General features: G+C 53.2%; 2 protein-coding genes across 5 annotated transcripts in view; one reads left to right on the top strand and one right to left on the bottom strand.

Annotated features, from left to right (window-relative positions):
• Positions 1 to 2,390, top strand: part of MAP3K3 (mitogen-activated protein kinase kinase kinase 3) — a 43,544-nt gene extending 41,154 nt beyond the window's left edge. Inside the window, exons 17-18 of the mRNA XM_074849487.1 lie at positions 136 to 198; positions 335 to 2,390. Of these exons, the coding sequence (XP_074705588.1) occupies positions 136 to 178 (43 nt within the window). The 3' untranslated portion in view covers positions 179 to 198; positions 335 to 2,390. The remainder of the gene's footprint in view (positions 1 to 135; positions 199 to 334) is intronic.
• Positions 2,391 to 6,491: 4,101 nt separating this feature from the next.
• LIMD2 (LIM domain containing 2) lies at positions 6,492 to 19,924 on the bottom strand. 4 transcript variants are annotated; one of them, XM_074849498.1, is made up of 5 exons: positions 19,623 to 19,921; positions 10,748 to 10,884; positions 8,185 to 8,229; positions 7,804 to 7,943; positions 6,492 to 7,264 (listed from the first exon to the last, which is right to left on the bottom strand). In XM_074849498.1, the coding sequence occupies exons 2-5, from the start codon at positions 10,787 to 10,789 to the stop codon at positions 7,105 to 7,107; spliced, it is 387 nt and encodes a 128-aa protein (XP_074705599.1). In that variant the 5' UTR covers positions 10,790 to 10,884; positions 19,623 to 19,921; the 3' UTR covers positions 6,492 to 7,104. The 4 variants fall into 4 exon arrangements, with proteins under 4 accessions (XP_074705599.1, XP_074705600.1, XP_074705601.1 ...); XM_074849499.1 differs by lacking the exon at positions 19,623 to 19,921 and adding an exon at positions 13,010 to 15,638; XM_074849500.1 differs by lacking the exon at positions 19,623 to 19,921 and adding an exon at positions 11,717 to 12,782.
• Positions 19,925 to 21,361: the final 1,437 nt, after the last annotated feature.

Genomic DNA, 21,361 nt, shown 5'->3' on the forward strand with positions numbered 1-21,361 from the left:
TTTTTGGTGGTTGTTTGCAATACAGTATTTCTTACTTCCTGGGTAAGTGGTGCCTCAGGATAAGTGAATAAGACAATTAACTAGTTTTCCTTCTAACCAAGGACCTTAACTGAAGGAGGAAATTTTTCCTTTCAGGGATTTATTCTTTGGGACAGATGGAGAAGTGTCCTATTTGTGAAGCATTGCTTCTTGGATCAGGTAAGTGTGTGTCCTCTACGAGGCTGCCTCTGAGGAAGGTCACATTCATCCATTTTCACTCTTCAGAGGGAGGTAGAATGGCTCTGTCCTTCTTGTTAGTGTGTAAAAATAGCAACATCTTCATTTTACCTTGCAGGAGAGTAGCTGGACTGGTTTATTGGCTCTTCATGTGGAGATTGTACTGATGGAGAGCAGGAGCTGAGGTTTGCATTTGGATTTTGCTGTGGTGGTGAGTTCTTTACTCCAGGCCTTGGTCTGTAAATGTTCTTGATTCATCAAGGTAGAGTAATGGGGTAGATCATCATCAAGTGGGGAAAAGGCAGCTGGTAACAAGACCAGGAGGAGATGGGTAGTATGATAATGTCTGATTCCCTGTTGTGTTTTGCTTTAGCTGGGAACTGTCTAGGAAATACCCCAGAGTAGCTTGCTAAGTGGAGAACTTCCACTCTAGCTGGTGAAGCTCAGGTTCCTTGAAAATAAATAACTGATAACAGTTAAAGGCTCCTGAATTGTTTCTCCATCGAATGTGTTGTCCAGTCATTTTAGAAAGCAAAAATCTGGAGAAATAAGACCTCTGGAGTTCAGACAAATGTGAGAGATCATGAGCTCCCAGCAGAAGTGGAGGAAACTGGGTAGTCTTGCATTGAGCATACTAGCGATTTGGGACGGGATAAGCTTCGCTGTCCCAGGGTAGGGCAAGGGAACGGGTAACCACATTTCCAAATATTTTCAAGCTTTAATTTTTTTTCCAGCATACTATCTTAGGAAAGGACAGAAATAGTGCTCCTATAAAATTCATCTACACTACTTGCTGAAACACTTTTTTTTTTTTTCCTGGTACGGCTCTGTCTGTTTACGCAGCTCCTAGTCTTCGGTGGCGCAGTCACTTAAGCAGTGGTTTGAATGCCATCATGGTCCCTTGAGATGCTGACCTCCCCGGGCCCTGACCACAGCCTTCCCTGTAATCCCCTTTTCCCAGGCCATGGTATAGCTAGTTGCTATGTCAATTAAATACTGAAATATTTGTTAATGTAAAATATGAACAAATAATAATAAATGGGTTAACAAGCTGATGCAATAGAAACCCCTGCACATGAAACGAGTACATGCGTGGCGCTTTTGTGCTGTTCCAGAACAGATGAGAACCAGACAACTGAAGTTGTCCCAGAACAAAAAATGTCTCGTGAAACTAGAAATAACCACCTCCCGCTGCTTCCTGACACCCTCCTTGTGTGTGTTAGAACCTGAAAATCCTGCCTTTGCTGAGGGAGGAACTTAAACTTAGTTACCTTTACTTGAGGAGGTCCTTCCCAGAGCTTGAGGCCTTCTTTCTCCTTTCCACTCAGCATGTTCAGTGGTAACATTTGCTTTATGAACATGAGATTCACATCTTTGGCTTGTATGATGGCATGTTTTCTCCTGGACTCCCCTCCTACTCGCCCCTCTCAAAAGTAACTCTATAGTAATTCTGCTTTCCATAAAAATGGAGTGTGTGGTCCTGACTTGAATCTTCACCATGCCTGTTCGTAGGTGGTGGTTGAGCAGGGGCTGGGAGAGGAAAATGTCTGGAGGCTTGGGTTGAAGGTAGAAATGATCAGGCACAAACCACTGACCGACACACAAAAGACATGCAGCTAAAAACCTCTGCTGCCTCTTTTGTTTCTGGTCATTTGTGTTATATGCATAGTGTGTGGCTCAGGGGAAGGTGACTTTAGGTATGTTTCTTTAAATCCAGTTCTAAAGCAAATACAATTTAAAAATCTCTAAAGATGTTGGCTATACTACACTACTGTGGCTCTTTCTATTAGGACAGTGAAGTCTAAACTAGGAACAATGTCTTCTGGATTTAATATTGCTTGGGTGTGGGTGTATTGCATTATATCCAGGAAATGCTGGCATGGTTAGCTGTCATGTCACTTGTTCTTCTGGTGTTGATCTCTGCCTAGTGCTCTGTATCTTGTCCAAAACTGGACATCTGGATGGTATGGATGTATATGAATTCTTACTGATTTTTTTTTTCCCCAAAACAGTTTTTATTACGTGAATCTGTTGGCTTGAATTTTTAGGCTCTGGAAAATGTCATTTCTTGAGCTAAAAGGCAGGTTGGTAACAGAAGCCTCCCGCTTGCATGGAAATGCAAAAGAAAGTTGTGGTGCGTGTTAATACAAATAAAGGTTTTTTGTTGCTCGACAGTCATATTGTTTCTTCAGTGGCAAAACCAGATCTGTGCTTTGGAGGAGAGGAAGTGCAGGTGGCAGCGTGCCATTCTCTGTGCTGCGGATCAAAGGCCAGTTTTAGTGTTGCGGCAGTCATCGATAGACCCTGGAACAGCCCTTGTGCTGCTGTTAAAGCCGCTGTTCTTGAGCTCTCGCTGCATCGCCTTGGAGCCCAGGAGAGCCGTAGCATGTTCTGCTTTGCCTGCAACTTCTGCTGCTTCTCTGGCTCCTCTGCTGGGGTTATTTTCCTATGGAGCTGCTGCTCTGCTTTCATTGTGCTGGAGCAGCAGAAAGAAGCCACAGCAGGGACCAGGTCATGACCTGAAAGGAGCTTTAAGTAGCTCATCTCAACTGAGTGCAAGCTCTGTGCAGCGTCCTCGAGTAGGCTGCAGGCAGTATCTATGTCCCTAGCTCTTGCTTCGCTTGCCAGATGCTGCAGGCTCCTCTCTGAACCCAGATGTCTGGACAGCTTCTGTCTCCATATCGCTCTGAACCATCACAGTCCCCCGCTGGCGTGGGGTGCCGCGGTGCAGTGCCGCTCTGCAGTGCGGCTCAGCCTCACCAGGGGGAGTGCAGAATGCATCCCCCCACCACTCAGAGTTGATGCCTGGCTTCTGGCCACTCAAAAATTCCAAATAGAAAGCTGTAGTAATGGTGGGCAGCTAGATATGCTGAGAACCTGTGGTCCTTCTTCTCTTCATGGGTATTTACGTTGTTAAATCTTACCCCAACTGTGGGGTCTGAACATCCTGAATGCCGTTACCTCCGTACATACAGATTGCTAGCTTAGACTACCGGTCAAGGGAGGCTGCTGGCAGCTGGAATGAGAAAAGACAGCCCTTGTGCTTAAAGATGGAGATTTGAAGCAAGGGTGTTGCAGTAAGAAGTCACCATGTCTGCTCAGAGACAGAATTTTTGCATGTGTTGCCCAAAAGGTATGCTGAGGGTGTGGGTGATTCCTAAAGGAGGGTTCCAGTCCCAGTGGAGTGAGACTAGCTCTCATCATAAAATCAGCTGGATTTTAGCTAAATGTTAGGGACAGAGACAATGTTTGGGACTTTGATTTTTCTTTTTTTTTTTTAATCTTTCTCACAGAAACCTCACAGTTGGAGACATTTTAAGCTGGGGTTTCTATAGTGCTGCTGCTTCTGGTACCCCCTGGGAAAGCACGCCCTGTCATTTGTGCAGTGCACCACCTTTGAAATGTATCAGGCAGATGAGATAAGCTCAAAGCGTTTAAAACATCTTCCCCTGTGTGTTACCACTAGGGTTTCCCTGCCTGCAGAGCCTGGCATGTTAATCAGGGAAGCAGGAGTTTGCCGTTCGCTGCTTTGTGTGCAGCAGCCATTCGGTGAATCGTAGCTGTATCGAACATCTCTCTCCCCCTCTGTGAATCTGATGCTCATCAGGTTTCACTTCTCTCCCCTGAACTGTGGTGCCTGGGTCAGGTTGCCTGTTTCAGGAATATATACCCTGGTGGTTGGCTCCTGCTCTCAGAATCAGAACACGATCTCACAGCAGGCTGGAGATCTCGCACCTCTTGTGCTTGCCCATGCTCCCTCCGATTCTGCTCCATCAGCGAGAGTTTGCTGTGCCCATATGAGAAGGGATAGGCAGAGAATGGTGAGTGCTACTGTCTTTAGACAAACCCCCAAATTTCAGTTTTTGGGAGGGAGGGAAGAAATGGATCATCATTGTTCTTCATTTTTAATGTTCTCTTTTTAACTGAAAGCCCGACACTTAAAAGCTGGGCAGTTTTTTCTCCCTTCCCTACCCCCAAATCATCTGGTATAGTTAAAAATTCTTTATATCAGATTGCCCCACTGTGCAGAAAAGAGCAGCAGCCTGCCGAGGTGAGGGAACTGGGAAGTGAGGCCAGCAAGAAACAGGAAGCGAAACCGAGGAGTCTGCTTTCGTTTTCTAAGCTGACCTGAGGAAGGAAGGGGCTGCAACCCGAACAGCATCACAAGACCCTCGCCGCAGAGCAGCGACCGCTTGGTTTCTGGTTTATGACTGCTGCAGGGCTGCTCAGGAAGCAGCTTTTGTTGTGGTGCAAACCTGCCGCCTGCATGTTGGTGTGAGGAGGAGTCGGCAGCACCTGCGTGATGGGGATGGTTAAAGCACTTGGTCAGACTGAAACTCTCTCAGGGCCTTGCCAGGGTCTCTGTAGGCAGTCCCTGCCGTGCTGGCAGTGTAAATCCCCGGGCAGTCCGCACCCAGTAGAGCTGACAGACCTGCCCTTTATAAAGCCCCTCACTAAAAAGGAGAAATAACCTGTCCAACAGGAGGGACATCAGGCTCCTGAGGTTATCCAGCGTGTATCTTCCCCAGGATGAGGTGTGAGGACAGCCAGCTTTGCCCACGAAGGAGAGTGGTGAGATGCTGCCTGGCTGTGGGTGCACACCCGGAGTCCCCAGAGGACTTTCACTGAGGGAGGACAGTGCCTGGGTTAAGAGCTCATCTCTGTACATACCATCTCTTCCTCCTGCGACTCCTATGGACCACCCATGCCCATCTTTTTCCCCTCTTCAATTCTTAGCCCCTGTTTTCACGGCTGTGTCTGGATTCTCCCAGACAGGACATGCTCAGTGGGAGCTGATGTTTTCAGTCAGTGATGGAATTAGGGGCTCATGCTGTTGATATCAAAGGCTGTTGCTCAGCTGTGTGGGCTCTGAAAAGCCTAATTCCTGTAGCATTTGAAAGATGTAGCGTTCCTGAATGCTTACACTTTCAAGCTAGTCTTACAAATCATGTGTGAAGGAAGGAGGTAAATAATAATTAAAAACAGACTCACCTGCTTTCCCTGGTTTCCCTGCATTAGGCTCACCAGCCTCGCAGGTCTTGTTGGGCTCATTCATTTGTATGGACTGTGCTGTCCAAATGTCACAGCTCAGCAGATGGGATTGATCCAAACCAGAGCCTGTGCTGCAGCAGTCAGCCCAGCTCTGCTGCCCGTCCTGCCCACCGCGCTGGCTGCAGGGTGAATTGAGCCAGCGTCGGGTTGTGGAGGCAGGGCGCAAGGTTTATTGAAAGGGAGGGGGAAGCGAGTAAGCCACAAAATGTATGCAGGGCAACGGGGTAGATCTAATTCACAGGATGGTGAGTTCCCTTTGAGGGTGGTCTGGGTTCCATGTGGCAGCTGGTGTGTGGTTACAGCTGGGGCGTGTAGCTCACAGGGTCATTCGTAAGAGAAGTCAGAGAGCGACCTGGGGGGGGCTGATCGATAGCCGGCTGAACAGGAGCCAGCAGTGTGCCCAGGTGGCCAAGAAGGCCAATGGTATCCTGGCTTGTATCAGCAATAGCGTGGCCAGCAGGGACAGGGAAGGGATCTCACCCCTGTGCTCGGCACTGGGGAGGCCACACCTTGATGAGGGGGTTCAGTTTTGGGCCCCTCACCCCAAAAAGGCCATTGAATGACTCGAGTGTGTCAGGAGAAGAGCAACGGAGCTGGTGCAGGGTCTGGAGCACAGGTCTGATGGGGAGCGGCTGAGGGAACTGGGGGGGTTTAGTCTGGAGAAGAGGAGGCTGAGGGGAGACCTCATGGCCCTCTGCAACTCCCTGAAAGGAGGGTGCAGAGAGGGGGGATGAGTCTCTTGAGCCAAGGAACAAGCGCCAGGACAAGAGGGAATGGCCTCAAGCTGCGCCAGGGCAGGGTCAGACTGGCTCTTAGGAAGGATTTCTTTGCAGAAGGGGTTGTTGGGCGTTGGAATGGGCTGCCCAGGGCAGGGGGGGAGTCCCCATCCCTGGAGGGGTTGAAGAGTCGGGTTGAGCCAGTGCTGAGGGATCTGGTGGAGTTGGGAACGGTCAGGGTGAGGTTCATGGTGGGGCTGGAGGAGCTTCAAGGTCTCTTCCAACCTGGATGATTCTGGGATTCTGTAATGCTGATGTGCAATTTGAAACCCTGGGTTCAGTCCCCAAAGGGCCGATCTGCCTCAGTCACATCACACACATCTCCCCAGGAATACTTTCTTGATCCTGCACGAGCAGAGACTCTTTCCACAGTAACTGGACAGTAACTGGCAGACCTGACCACTGCTCCCACCTCCCCGGGCCCTTGGGAACACAGGACAAGACAGCGAAGGCTTGGAAACCTTGTATTACAAAAATAAAAGAGCGCATGGCGCAGAGTCACGCGTGAAGCTGCCATGCCAGGCTCCAGCGCAGAACGTACCAATCAAAGGCAAATATAAAAAAGAGAGACACTGTTAAACAGTCGCAGGGCAACATCCTTAAGGCTGAACAATCCCAGCTGAACTGAGCTGATGTAAACCGAGGACCCTCCTTATTCAGAGCCCCAGCAAGGCAGGATTGGTGTGGCAGGAGCTGGGTGCTCTGCTGTGACTTACAGGCTAGGTTAAGCCCCCAAATCATCTCCTTTTCCATGGTGGCAGGCCTGAAACTTGTGAACAGGGCTGGGCTTCCTGTGGGGGCAAGTGCTTCTGGTCTGATCTCATCAGGGAGAGGGGCTTACAGAGAGCTTCAGGCCTGGGGACTCTACCCCAGTCACCTCTGCCCTGTCCTTATGGTCTGTAGGATCCCTCTAAGCATCCTCCAAAGAGGGCTGGGCTGCCTCCCTCACTGCCCACAGGCTCTTGGGTCCCTTTTGCTTTACATCAGCTCAGTTAGCCCCCGGCTCAGCACTGCTCCGTGCAGTCTCTGCTGGCTCCAGGGAAGGGTGGGCTGGCCCCGCTCACGCCGACTTGGTCCCGCTCTCCACTTCCTTGTGCACCCACAGCTCCTTGTGCTGCTTGCGCCCAAAGCCCTCGTCGTAGTTGCCTTTACTCTTGAAGAGCTGCTGGAAGTGGGGCTTGCAGTAGAATTCCCCGTGGAGCGCCGCGTAGCTGCCCAGGCTGGGGAAGGAGGGCAGGGTTAGCTGGGCGTGGGGACTCAGCTCCAGGGTGGCGGGGAGCGTGTGAGGCTTGGGGGCACCAGGACAGGGGAGGAAGGAGGAGGGAACATGCAGGAGGGGACCCTTAGAAAGGGCCAGCTGCTCCCTCCAGCCAGCTCAAGGGCTGCTGCGAGCAGCATTAAAGGTCTGTAAAGTGGGGGGGGTCCCGCAGGGCAGCTCAGCCTTGGCTCTGTGTCATCTAGGAGGAAGCTCCGGCTCAGCTCCGTGTTACCTTGGGGCTGCTCTTGAGGGGAAAAAAGCTCTTCTTCCATACCAGGTGGGATTTAGCTGAGACTTGGGACCAGGTGGACAGATCAGCCCTTTTTTTGCTGTGATGAGTGGGCTGGGGGTCTTTAGCTACCTGACAAGAAGAGGGGCTGTGATGGGTGGGGGGGTGCACTGTTTGGAAGGCCCTCCCCCACCCAGGCTAGGCAGAGCCGCGGTGACACCCACCCACCTCCATGTCAGCAAGCGCCGAGGCAGCGTCCCGGCCCCACTCACCTGAGCTTGGTGTGGCAGTGCTTGCAGCAGAAGCAGGCGTTGTGGAAGACAAATTTATCTGCCACCAGCCGCTCCATGGGATAGACAGTTTTCTGGCAGGCAGTGCACATCTCCTTCACTTGTGCCTTCAGGCTGAAGGACTGGGCAAGGGGAGACCAAAGGGAGAGAGGGTGAGGAAGGGGTTTGGGGGATCCTGTGCCTGGCTCCCACCACAGCCCTCTTCCCTAACATCCATGCTGCCATTTGCTGGAGCACTGGTTGGCGTGAAACAGCCCCATCTCCCCTCGCCCTTCCTGTACCGTTCCACTGATGCTGGGCCTCAGGCTTTCAGTCCTTCCCCCCTCACCATGAATCAGTAGGATGTGGTAAAATTGCAGGTACCTTGGAGCGCTGCACCGTGCTGCCTCCTGAGTTGTTCTTTGCCTCCTGAGAAAGGAAGGAGAAATCAAAATGAGAGCCTGGACTGACAAGCCTGGCACTGGTGACCATCTGAACTCACTTGCCCAGAGGCCGTGACCCCCATCAGGTCCTTGGGTGTGAGTTACTTCCTGCGCTGTGGTGATTTTCCCGAAGAGAGGAGAAGGAAGAGAGGAAAATAAAAAAAGAGGAGAAGCCATTTACATGTTGTAGAGAGGGAACTCCGCACCAGGAGGCTGTGGGACTTGCCTGGGGCCCTGGGGGCAGAGCAGCCAGCTCTCATCCAGCACTGCTCACTGAGGCCTCTGTCTCGGACATAGGAGAGTGTCATGGCTTTGTTTCTTCCATGGCCGAGGTCTAGCTGACCTCTTTTGTGGTGGTAGCACCCAAGCACCGATCCAGGAGATGTCACAGCGTAGGTACTGCAGAGCCCAGCCCCAGGGTGACAACCCTCCCTGGCTCCCAGCAGCCACTGATGAGCAGCTCTCACCGTCTGCAGACATCAGTTACTGTCCTTGGCCACCCAGTGCAGCCACCACGCGTGTCTCGGACCACAGAGGGCTGGAATTTCCTCCCGGCAATACCAACAGCAGAGCAGGGAAGCCCTGCTTCCACATCCCTGGGGGACAGTTTGGGCCTGGGGCAGGCAGAGAGGGGGGAAAGGGCTTAGCACAAGCCCTTGGCAAAACTCTTGCTGTGACCTGCACTGGCACCTACTAACTACAGCTCTGCTTTGGTGTAGATGCTGCTCATGCTCCTTCTAGCCAACACTTTACCCCACAGAGAGTGATAATTAACCTTCTCTTGCCGGAGGTGCACAAGGCTCTAGCGATGCTGCCAATGTGGGTCTTTGCCTGCAGTTGGGGGGTGATAGACTGCCAGTTCCTCTGGGGTATAACTGGGGTGCCCCTTGCTCTCACGGAGCGCGCTGTGCTGGTTCCCCTCAGCGGATGTTTTGTTCCTGAGTTTCTCCGCTCGCCCCGTTATCAGCCTGTCACGCTGCTGCGCTGCACAGGAAACGCCTGCACTGTAGACAAGACTGAAAAGCCTTTGAGTCCCTGCAGGCTCTGTGTGGAGGACGGGGCGGGGGGGGGCAGAGCTGAACACATGCTCCATGGTGTTCTGCACCTTGGTGGAGGCAGATGTTACTCAGACCCTGAAACTGCAACAGGGCAGAGAGATCCAAACACTGAGGTGTCTGTAGCTCTGCCCCAGGATTGCAGAGCAGTGTCTCAGTGCACGCTCTCCCCTCTGCAGCTGCAACAACTCCTCTCCTCCCACATCACCTCCCTCCCCTCCCCTTTGCTTGCCCCACTGTGCAGCCCCGCAGTCCTGCCCCCTCCCCAAGCTGGCTGTTTGCACAGGCACCCACTGGGTGCCAGTCAGCCACCTGCAAGGATTTTAGTCTGCCTTTGCACTGATGAAAATGCCCCTTTCTTCTTTCAAACAGTCAGGATCAAAGGGGTAGATATACTTTTAGCAAGGTGGACTGGCCAGGACTGTTCTAGCACAGACTGACTCACCCTCTGTGCTGTTTGCTCCCAGGGCTGAGCAGTGGGACTCCAGAACATCACCTCACTGCCTCCTTGTCCTGCCTCTTGCTGCTGGTTTGGCTCTGCCTGGCCGGCCTGCCCCTTCTCTCTGCCCCCAGGCTTCCATCCCCGTTCCTCCTGCCTTGTCCTTCCCCATCGTTTCTCCTTTGTATTTTTGGAAACAGTTTGTCTAAGAGACGCACAGGAAACTCTCACTTCGCTGAGCTGCCTCTTCAGACGTTTCCCAGCTGCTCTCATTGACTAGGGTCAGGGACGTGATTTTTCTCTCACTCCCACAAGGCTGGAGGAGTAAGCCAAAGTCAACAGAGGGACATGGGCAGCGAGGACACTCAGGCCGTGTAAAACCAGTTGCATCCCTCGGCACTGGTAAAACAACCGCAGGTGCTCTCCTGGGGTTAGGATTTAATATACGGTTTCCAGGCTCAGCTGACCAGAGCTAAGGAAAATGCTGCCTCTTTGGAGCTGGAATACATCCGTTCCCAAGGCTACAGGCAATCCACCGTTGCTCGTCACTTCTCGGCAGCCTTCTGGCTCCGATCAGGCACACTATCTATTTCATATCTGATATATCCTCCCTCGGGGAAGGGCCATATCCTGTCCCAGCAGGAGATGTTCTTGAGCCTTTATGTTTTTCCATCTCCAATCACTCCAATCCTAAGCAGCTTGCATGCTCTCAATTGTGATCACAGAAAGCCATGGAAACACAAACAAACAGACGCAACTCGAGACGAGAGCAGGGTGAGCAGCTCTGTATGGACCAGAGCCTGGACGCTGGCGTTGCAATGTGCTCAGCAAACAGCACCTTCTGCTGGAACATTCCTATCCCCAGTTTTGTTGTTTGAGTAGCAGTGACTGTGCCTTTGATCACCCTAAAATGTCAGGTCCGGAATACAGCTTCTGTACACAACCCTCCATCCCTGAGAAACAAAACACGATTTGAAATTCCCATACAAACCGCAAGAGATGCTACGTACATGAGTTGGAGGTGGGCTGGCGGGTCCTGTGGCCTGGAACATGGTTCCTTCCCCTCCTCTGTCTATTTAATCCTGAGCTTGAAGTCTGTGGGCCAATGTTCCCTGGGGAGGCGTATAAGACAAACCTCTTGCAACACCTGGAAAGGAAATGTCAACAGGAGTGTGGCTGGTTTCATCACCCCAAACCCGGCAGCTGCGCAGCTCTGCAGGAGCTGGTGCATGACAGCAGCATGCCCACAGCTTCCTCCATGGGGTCAGTGCAGCCTCTCTGGTCTAGGGATTTCTTGAGGGATCCAAGAGATCCCTCACGCCAGACTCGACTGACAGACAGGAGATGCAGGTCTGGAATACTGCTCAGTTTTAGGAAGCTGGCAGTTGATCTGGGGCACTGAGCTAGAGCTCAGTAGCTCAACTCCTCTAGTCACATACAAAGATACTGAGCTAGGATGGGAGAGGGCTGCTGGAAACATGAGCAGAAGGTAATGTGATGTGATAGCTTCTGCTCCAAACCCACGCATGGAAGGCAAATGCCAGGCAATGGCCAAGCCGTTAGCAGCAAGGCTACGACTCCCAGCCAGAGCTACTGTCCTGCCGAGGCAGTGAAACCAGTGCCCAGTGTTTCCCTGATGTAGCCACTGAAGGACTGGTATTGCTGGAGCAAGGACTGTGATTTTGGTCTAATTTTAGCCCAGAAAAGCCTTGCTGAACAGAGCGGATCACAGCTCAGCAGAGCAAGTGATGGGGATTTTGTCTTCTCTGGGGAGCCCATGTTGCCTTTAGGCTGAGACCAGTAAGCTGTGGCCTCTGTGTGATGTTCTGAGTGCCCAGGAGGATGAATCTGACAGGTCTCGGGCCAGTTTTAATGCAGCACAGAAAAAAACCACCAGCATTGCAAATCACCCCTTTTGGTAAAAATTAGCTGAAAAGACACTGACAGATCCTCGGGGGGTTTTCCCCATTTCGCCTTACCTTCAAAACACCCATAAAAGGTCAGGCTTGATGAGCTCTGTTTTGCATAGGCAAGACAGAGATGTGGGCTTGAGCAAATGATGCCGAGGGAGGAGCAGAGCAGGGAATAGGATGGTGAAGGAGGAGCCGTGCAGCTCTGCAGTGATGGGGATGTGCTGGGGGCTGGCAAACCAGCACCCCCACTCCTGTCTGGGGCTGCTTTCCTCTCCTACTGAAACCTCTCATCCTCATATTGTCACCCCGAAAACTTTCCTGCTGCCCAAGGACTAGGGTAGACCCTGAGAAAGCCCCCGGGCAGCAGACATGCCGAAGTGGAGGGCTTGGGTCAGGGGCTATTTCTGCAACACCAATCTCACAGTAACATTTGCAAACATGCCCTGGGTTTTGGGGGCTCTTTGTCTGCCTAAAAAGTCCCAACACCCAGCAGCTGACACCAGGCTTGTGTCGTGCCCAGCAAAGCACCCAAAATTGGTGGCTGCCTTCAGAGTTGAGAGACCTTTGCTCCAGGTCCTGAGGAGTGGCGGGTGAGCTGGGCTCCCCCTTCGCAGCCCTGGGGGGCTGGACAGCCCTTGTTGTAAACCTTTCACAGCCTCGTCTGAGAATACGGCTCCTATTTTACCTTAAATCATTTCCCCTCTCCTCTGCGGTTTGCTTGTTATTTCCTGCTCGCAGAGCGGGGCGGATGGCAGCACGCAGGCGGTGTGTGCTGGGGGTCGGGGCAGAGCTGGCCGAGGAGCAGCCCCGGCAGCAGGGGCTCGTGGCCCAAGCCCACAGCCCCTCTCTGCCCCCCGTTCCCTGGGACAGGACCTTCCCTCTCATGTCTCCAAGGTCTGTACGGTGCCTACAGGCCAGCGCAGACCTCGAGGAGAGCCTGAGAAACCCAGAAAACCTGGCGTCCCTACCCCACACACGCCTCTAATGTGGATGCACAACCCTCCCTCTTTTCACCTGCCTTTCACCTTCTCCCCTGCCTTTGCCACAAACATTTCTCCACACCCAGCTTCCCTTCCTCTTCCCTCACAGCTCATCTTCCTTCCCTACCCCAGCCACATTCTTTCCCTCAGTTTTCCCAGTCTCTCCATCATCCCCCTCTCGCCCTTCCCCATAAGCTCCCTGGCTCCTTCCACCTACTCTTTGTTTCTTTGCTTCTCTTGCCCCCAAACCTTGTTCCCTTCAATGCCACCCCACTTACCCTACCCCATGGTTCGATGTTCTCCATCCAGCCCCATCCTCCAGGTCTCCTTCCTCTTAACATCCCTCTGCCCCCATCCCTCTGCCCCTCCACGTACATACCCCGCTCGCAGCCCGGTGCCCACACTCGCCCAGACTTCGTTTCAAACAAGAGGTCCCCTTGGTGTAGCTGCCCAACAGACATGTGAGTAGAAGTTGCTAAACGTCCTTCCTGCCAAAGGACAGGGTAGAAATCTCAAAGGGGAAGGGTGTGCTGAAGCGATAAGGGAAACAGATGAAGTTAGAAACTGCAGGAGGGTTTCTAGGAGGGTTTCTAGGAGCCTCTCAGCTGCTGTCATTGCTCTTCCAAGGAGGCATTAGTCTGCACAGGATGGGATTTGAGCCCAAGGCAGTCAACACAAGCCTCCATGAGCAGAGGAACCCCAGTGGCACAGGCTTTGCTTAAGGACATGCTGCCACATCGATGTTACGAAGCCTTCACAATTGCTGGGGCAACCCTCCGGCACGCAAGGGGTGCTTGCTGATTTTCTGAGGAGCGCAGAGGGCATCTGTGACAAAGCAAGGAAGCCAAGTCCAAAACTTTGTTCCCTAAGGCTCTGTCCTCCAAAAGTCTGTTCCCTAAGGCTCTTAGCCCTCTATGCAGCCCTGGAAGATCAGGACTGAGGACAGTCCTCTCTTGGTCATGCAGCCAGCCATTTCAGGTATTTGACTCAGGACAAGGTGAGAACCTCTTTGCCTTACAGACTCTGTTCTTCCTGCTCCTCCTGGGAGCAACTGATGGCTGATGTGGTCAAAAACCCCCTTTCTCCAAAGGATCTGTGCTTGTGCCATCTACCCAGGGAGACGGAACAGCTTCTGATGCCAGCACTGGTGGCCATAGCATGGCAGGCACAGAGCGAGGTGGATCTCGATGTGCTCCAGAGACATGGCACCACAGCCAGCAGCATGCACTCGGTGCCTGAGCTGAGCTCTGCCTGCCCAGGTCATCACCAGCAGCTGCTGGCCCTGCTCTGGGGCTTTTTTTGGTGATCTCAACAGGTTGGTGTTCAACTCGGGACTGTGGGGTTGGAGCTGGTCTGGCATCTGCAGGGGACGCGTGCCTGCTGCTGTGTGAGAGCAGCTAGAGAGGTGCTACGGCTTTTAGCACCGAGCAGGGAGCAGTTTGGGGTGAGGAAGGCAGCGTTCATCCCAGAACTTGGCCGCAGAGCTTTTGCCTAGCAGCCTCCCCGACCCCTCTCACCTTCCTGCCTGACCCTGGGGGCAGATGTAGGGAGAGGGAAGCATCTGGGGTGGCCCCTCAAGGAAATTCCCCAGCACCCCTGAAGCATTGTGTTTGCACAGCCAGGATGGGTGCAGGGAGCCTTTTCCCCCTTCCCCTCCCCAGCGGGGCCGGCCAGGCCGCCGTCACTGCCGAGCCAGCCTGCTCCCAGCGGGCCCCCAGCCCGGCGCTGCCTAATGGCCTCTCCGAAAGCCGATGGGTTTCCGGCACAGGAAAGCAGCGTGACTGCGGAGGGTGAGAGGCCCCTTTCTGCCATATGGTTCCCATTAGCAGCCCTGTGAAGTGTATGTTTACTGCTGGGATCACTGCACCATTGCGAGAGGCTTTCCCAAAGGCAAAGCGCGGCGTGGGGGATCCAGGCCCCTTCCTCCTCCATCCTGAGAGGACACGGAGTATCCCCAGCAGCACGGCGAGGCACAGGCAGGGGCTCAACACCTCGGAGAGGCTGTCTAGCCTCTCCCCCAGGAAATTGTGGGCTAAGCCGATTGCTGTGGGGACTGATGTCCCCGAGATCATGTGCAGGATTAGTGCAGCCTACACACCCAGGACAGCCGCTGACCCTCCGGCTCCACGGCCAGCTCAGTCCATGGTCTGTCTCAGCAGGGCTGCGTGGGGAGGAGGTGAAGAGGAGCTGGAAGAGCCTCTCTGGGCATCACCCAGCTCACTGCCCAGCTGGCCCCTGTTTCCACAGCCTTGGGGCCTCACGGCCAGTCCACACCATGAAACAAAGCGTGGTGCAGAGTCGGCATCAAAGGGGCCAGCACCAGAACCGGGCACAGCACCGCCAGGGAAGGGGGCACAGAGTCCCCAGTGCTGCTTCAGCTTCTCAAGTGTGGAAAGAGACAACAAGATGCAGTTCGTGGGGGATGACAGAGGGAGCCCAGTGGTCATGGCTCCAGCTCTAGCCATGGAAGACCTTAATTCAGCTTCAGATCTTGGCTCCTTGTGTGGCTTTGAGCCAACCACTTGACCTCACCAGTATTTGGGACCCAGGACAGGTCCCTGCTGGCTTGACACAGGGTGGAGAACTCCACGGAGGAGCAGCCAGACCAATTCTGCAGACACCACTACTCTGTTCATCAGGTTTCTGGAGAGCAGCCCCACCACAGGGACCTGTCCCTGCCTGCACCCCACTGCACAGAGCTACCTTCCACCAGCCTGCCCCACTAATCCGTTTTCCATCCACGTTCTGCGCCCGGGCTGCCTCTTGAAAGGCTGCCAGTGGGCAGGAAATCTGCAGCCGAAATGCTGAGGGATGCTGACAAGGAATAGTTGTGGGGAGGAACAGGGCTGCCTTTGTCAGGGCAACAATGGAGGACCCGCACAAGCGAGGAGGGAGCCCGAGGGAAGCCCCTGCCCACCCGCTCTGCTCTCCCACCTTCGTCCCTGCCTCAGCTTGCCTCCCCTGAGGAGGAGGTGCACGGCCCTTCAAGGACCAAGGCCAAGGGGGACTGGGCTGGTCCCCAGCCCCTGCCTCTCAGCAAGGGGGCAGGCGGGGCAGGAGGATGCTGATGGGATTCATCCATATTCCAGAAGCAGAAACTGAAGCACGGAGCAGCCCATTCCTGGGACTGTGGCCATGTTTAATGGCATCCATTAAAAATCATGGTCTGAAGGGAGTCTCTGCTCCCTGAGATCTCCTGTCTTGCTAGGAGCTCAGATAGAGCAGACAAATAGAGCAGAAAGCCTGCTGGGAGGACCCTCTTTTCCAGGCAGAGACAAATCCTTCTCAGCAGTGCTGGATGACAGAGCAAGCAGCAACGGCCAAAAATTACAGGTTGGGAGATTCAGGTTGGGCATTAGGCAAAGCTGCTTCACTGGGAGAAAAACTTGGAAGCTCTGCAGCGTTGTACTAATTAAGTGCAATATAAACCTGGTGCAAACAAGCACGATAGGCAAATAGCAGTTCATGCTCCTTCCCTCCCCTTTTCAGTTTTTCCATAGTCACTTCCATAAACCTGGAAACCTCACCTTCTGGTTTCCTGCATAAACATATATCCATCTACTGTTATACTGGCATTATGTTCCTAGTTCTTCTCCCACCATAATATTTGCCTCTCAGAGGGATTCCTAAGGAGCAATCACATTCCTTATCAGTCTTTTTTTAGCCGGAGAAGCCAATTCCTTTTAATCTGTTCTCACAAGGCAGGTTCTCTGTTCCTACAGCCACCTTGGTGGCCTGTTGCAAGTAGGTGAGCTGGCCTGGATGCATCACACCGAAGGAGATGTCAGACCTTTGTGTTCTGGTACGAATAATTCTCTGGCACCCCTGAAAATATCTGGCCTGATGTGCTCTTCCTCTGTCACCTCTGCCAGAAATCCGAGATGCTCTTTCTTCTTCAGTGCCCTCCACTTGCTGAGGTCCCTCCAGGCTACAGCAGCTTCGTGTTGCAGCTCCCCAGGTGCCTGCTCTGGCACAACTCTACTTTAGCCACCAGTCTCATGTTCTTGTTTGCTGATCTGGTTTTTCTCCCCATGGGCAGATCTCCTGACTTCTAAAGAGACTGTTAACAACATCAGTCCCTAGATCTCTCCTTGTGGAAGGATCCAAGTGTCCTCCTTCCATTTTGCTGTCTCTTCCCTATCCTCTTTCCTGTCTCCACCTAAAATAATCATTTCCTTGGGGCACTGTATCAAGTGCTTTCCTTAAATCCAGATTCCTGAAGTCCTGTTGTTTCAGAAGTCAGTTATCACATCCAAGGAAAACACTGAGCCAACTTGACATGATCTGTGTTTAAACCACACTGCATTTTATTGTGCTTCCCAACACCATGTCTTTGATTACTCTTCCAAAACCTATTCTAGAAACTCACCTTTTATTGTACTCCAATTAATGGACCTGTAATTTCCTGTAATTTCCTCTTTCCCCAACCATAACCTGTAAATGTTATGTTGGCTAATCTCCTCTCGTGGAATATCACCTGTAAAACACCAGACTTTGGACTGGCGTTTCCTGTGTGGGTTAGCCCATCTCTTGAGCTCTGAGAGGGCCCCTCCTGAGAGCTTCTGCTGTTTCACGATCTGCAGACACAGCCAGAGCAGGAGGGAGTTCTGTTCCAGGCACCCCAAAACACAGCACAACCACTTCCCATGGTCTCTGCAAGAGCTGCTGTGTCCTCCTGCGTTTGCTGTCCAAATGTATCAAAAAAACCCTAAAACAACCCATCAAAATCATATTCGTAGGTTAAATTTCTGAAAAGATCATTCTTTTTGAGCTGTCCTGTCTATTTTCAGCCTCCACCTGCATCCTCCCTTTTAGGATCCAAGATGCCAGACAGCCCAATATAGGATCTGGTGCTCTCCAAGGGCACGGGATTTCGGTGGAGCAATGAGTGTGCTGGGAGAAGCAAGCCCTGGAGAGGCACTTGCTGAGGCTCCTTGTGTCTGAAAACCCTTGAGCTGCCCATATGGAGAGGGTTATGGGCACACCAGAGGAGTGAGAAATATGTCTAAAGTGTGCTTAATATTGATTGCAATAATCCCTTCACCCAGATTTAATGTTTTCCATCCCAGAGCTTTTGCTAACAGCTAGGTAAGCTCTGCAACACCCCCCAGATGGCAGATAAAAATGACTTAACCAGAAAGTGAAAGGCAGACACCTCTGGGGGAACATGGCAGCTGCCAGACAATGGACAACAACCCTGCAAAAGCTGAGGATGGGCGAAAAGAAAAAGAAAAACTGCATCATCATGTAGGACTGGAGGGGGTAGTTGTAGGCTCACAGGACTGACTCGCTGAAGGAAACCAGAAGAGGAACTCCCTTCCCTAACGAGAAGTCTCGTGGGATTTTTGTTGACCAAAAAAGGTCAGAAACCTAGTTTTGAGCTCTATGAAAAAGAAGATGCATCCAGTCACTTTGCAAAGCCCAAGAGGCTGGTTCTGACAGAGCCTCACCTCTTAACTGGGAATTTGCTTCTTGCAGGGCTCCCACTTAAGAAAGACGTTAATGCTGGAGCCATTTCGGACTAGGCTTGATCAGTTGCCCTGCAATTATTTTATAATCTATGATAATAATGCTGCAGATGTGCTACTCCTGGCCTTAAATACACAACAGCTCAGCTGAGGCACCAGATGTCTTCCCTGCAAGAGCCCTCGCATGATGTCTTCGGTGGACAAAGCCCAGTTCCCAAGGCATGATCCAGGCAGCTGAACAGAATGCCCACCCCATGAACAAAAACCAGCAAAAAATTGATCAAAAATATGACCTACAAGGTAGCTTAGCTGGTCTCAAGTGATTCAGGGGGATTAGACAGATCAGACTAGCTCAAAACATAGTAGTTACACCACCAGACAAGGACTCAGGAGACCTGGGCTTGATTCCCAGCTCTGCTGCTAATTTTTGGGTGACAGCAGGCAAATAATTTCATTTTTTCTGTTCCTTTCCCCCCCCCCCACCCCGCCCCTGATGAAAACAGAGCTGCTCTCCTTTGTGAAGCCCTGGGAGATCCCTGGCTGTTAAGGGTTATGTCAGAGCTCAGGGTATTTGTGTTGTTATTAAATCTCACAGTCGTGCAACAGCCTCCCCAGGGAAGTGATGAAAGACCTGTCGCTGGAAAGGTTTAAAGCCAGGCTGGATGAGGCAGTAGGAGACACACCGTTGAGAATTAACAGGCATTAACGAAGGGGGATAAGGGAGTTGGGATCTAACAGGTTTTCTTCCATCTCTGCTCTCTCTGATCAGCTTAATAAAATGGATCTGTCCAGCCCCACTCCGGCATGTACTGCAGCACACAACAAAGAGGGAATTACAGCCCAAACGGGGAGGGCGAGCCCCGAAATGCTGCACCCCAAGATACCCGCTGCAGCGGATCCAGCAAACACAGGCCTCTGCTTGCTCTTGTCCCCATGATACTCTGGGTGCAGCCCCTTGCCCCCCCAGCTCACGCAGGGCACGGGGTGCTCACCCCCCCTTCAGCAGCATCGCTCCCCAGCAGGCTCCTGGAGCTCAGACAGTGTCTCCTTGCCCCCGCCTGACCCCGGCGAGGCCACCCAGGGCCAAGAACAGAACCCCTTGTGTTTTCCCCCCACCCTGAATCTGCTTCTCGCGACCACCTCGGCCGAGCCTCCTCCCAAAGCTAAAAAGTTCCCAGCACATCTGGGTGGGACCTCCTCTCGGGGGGCTGTGCCGGGGGGATGAACCCCCCATCTGCTGGGTGGCTCCTGGCCAGTGGTGCTGCTTCCTGGGGCTCTCCCTGTCTTTACATTCCCCCCTCCTCTCCATCCCTTTCTCCCTGGGCTCCTGCCTCTCTCTCCCTCCCCACCACTCGGTCTTGCTTTTCTCCCCCAGCTCTCCCACCACAGAGCAGAGCCACAATGGCTGGCAATCCCCGAAGTGGATGAACCCCCTCGCTCCCCACATCTCGGGGACCATCATTGTCTCCCGCCGAGCCGCCCGCCGCCTCTCAGCCCTGTTGTTCTCCACGAGCGAAGGCTCACCATATGCCTGGGCTCCACACGGCGATGCCGAGCAGGAGGGTTTCACCCCGCTGGGGTGGGTCTGTCCGGCGGTGGGTCTGTCCAGCCGTCCCTGCTGGCAGGGTGTTCTCGCTCCCTTTCTCCCCGCTGCAGAGGCCGGGGCTGTGGGAGCGGGAGCCGTTTCCTGCGAGCTCCCACGGCCGCCTCGCGAGCCCTTTTATCGCCGGGCTGCCGCGGTGATTGGCTCTCGGCGTCGTACCGTCTTCCAGCCGCTTGCTCCTTTGTGTGAAGCCAACCTCTAACCCCAAATCTTCCCCAGCCCCTCTCTTCCCGGGCTCCTTCTCCCCAGCCACCCCCAGACCCCCACAGCCTCCCCAACCCTGCTGCCAACACCACCGACCCCGAGAACGCTGCCTCTGCTTTCCTCCCCACCGGCAGCGTGCGTGCAGTTACCCCCCTGGCGTAATTAGCTTTTGCCCAGCCTCTCCCCCCGAGTTCTGCATGAGCAGATGGACTTCACTCAAGACTTTGGACATGGCCTTGGGCTCTCTCTGCATGGCACTGACCCACTGGTGTAAGGTTTCCTGCAAGCATCCTGGAGGATCCATCCCTCCAGGGTCTGCAAAAGCCAAACTCGCCCCCCGCCCCCAGCCTCAGCAAACTGTTTGCAGAGGAAGGGTCTTACCAGGCAGTGGCAGGAAAGGGGGATCCCAATGCCCCCAGCTTCTCACCCCCCAGTGGGGCAAAACTGAGCCGCGATAGTTTCAGAAATCCAGGTTTTACTCCACAGAGAGTTGATGAGTGGTGCGTGGGAGCGGTGCTGCGTGAGGTGGTGGGTAGATCTGCCGGGGCAGGTTCTCATGGGGTGAGCAGAATTGCTGCCTGGACGATAAAGGCAGCTTCCCCTGCACTGCCCCTGGGGTTTGGGACTGGGTGGCTGAAGTTTGGATGGCTGGGATTTCCCTAGGAACAGGACAAAATGTTAGGAATAAATAGGTTAAGTCTTAATAGATAAAACCTGAAGGAAACTCTGAGACAGTTTGAGACCAGCCAAAGGAAGCCGGGATGGCTGTGAGCTGGCAGAAAGGCAGAGGGACCCTGTGGCTCTGAGGACTTCGCCTTAACCTCCCAAACCCCTCCAGTGGGGGATAAATGGAGGCAAGATATGTGATGGAGTGGTGGGAAGAGCTTTAATAGTGATGATGCAGGAACAAATATTCTTGTTTGGGCTCCTCAGCCCAGTGTGGTACCACTGGAAAGAATCAAATGCCGGCTGGAGATGGCCCCAAGTCTGAGCCCAGCGGCAGAAGCAGGTGATCTTTGTGTGCAGAGTTTCTCTGTAATTCCCTGTACAAAAAATTCAATTAAGGAATTTATGGCGGTGTTTACTGGACAAGGAGACAGCGGTGATACGATTTATCACCTCTGTCACTCTGCATTGCCCAAATAGCATCTGTGATGAAAAGGCTTGCTGCCACCGAGAGCAAATAAAGGAGGAATTTGACTCGATAGTAAAATTAGCTGTTGCCGAGCAGATCCAAACCCATCGACGGGGATGGTCATATGTATCACACGGCAGGAGACTGGCAGGGCTGCAAAAGCCAGTGTCCATCTGGGCACGGGGGAGAGCGGAAGAGCATCCAAGGTATCACCATGCTGCCCCAAAAGACGGGCAGGTGTGCAGGAGGCCTGCAGCGAGCCCGTGTGCTGCCCTGCGCTCTGGGCATAAACGCACTGGCAAATGGGTCCCGTCTTCAGGC

Source organism: Strix aluco, chromosome 24, assembly GCF_031877795.1.
Source record: "Strix aluco isolate bStrAlu1 chromosome 24, bStrAlu1.hap1, whole genome shotgun sequence".
NCBI lineage: Eukaryota > Metazoa > Chordata > Aves > Strigiformes > Strigidae > Strix > Strix aluco.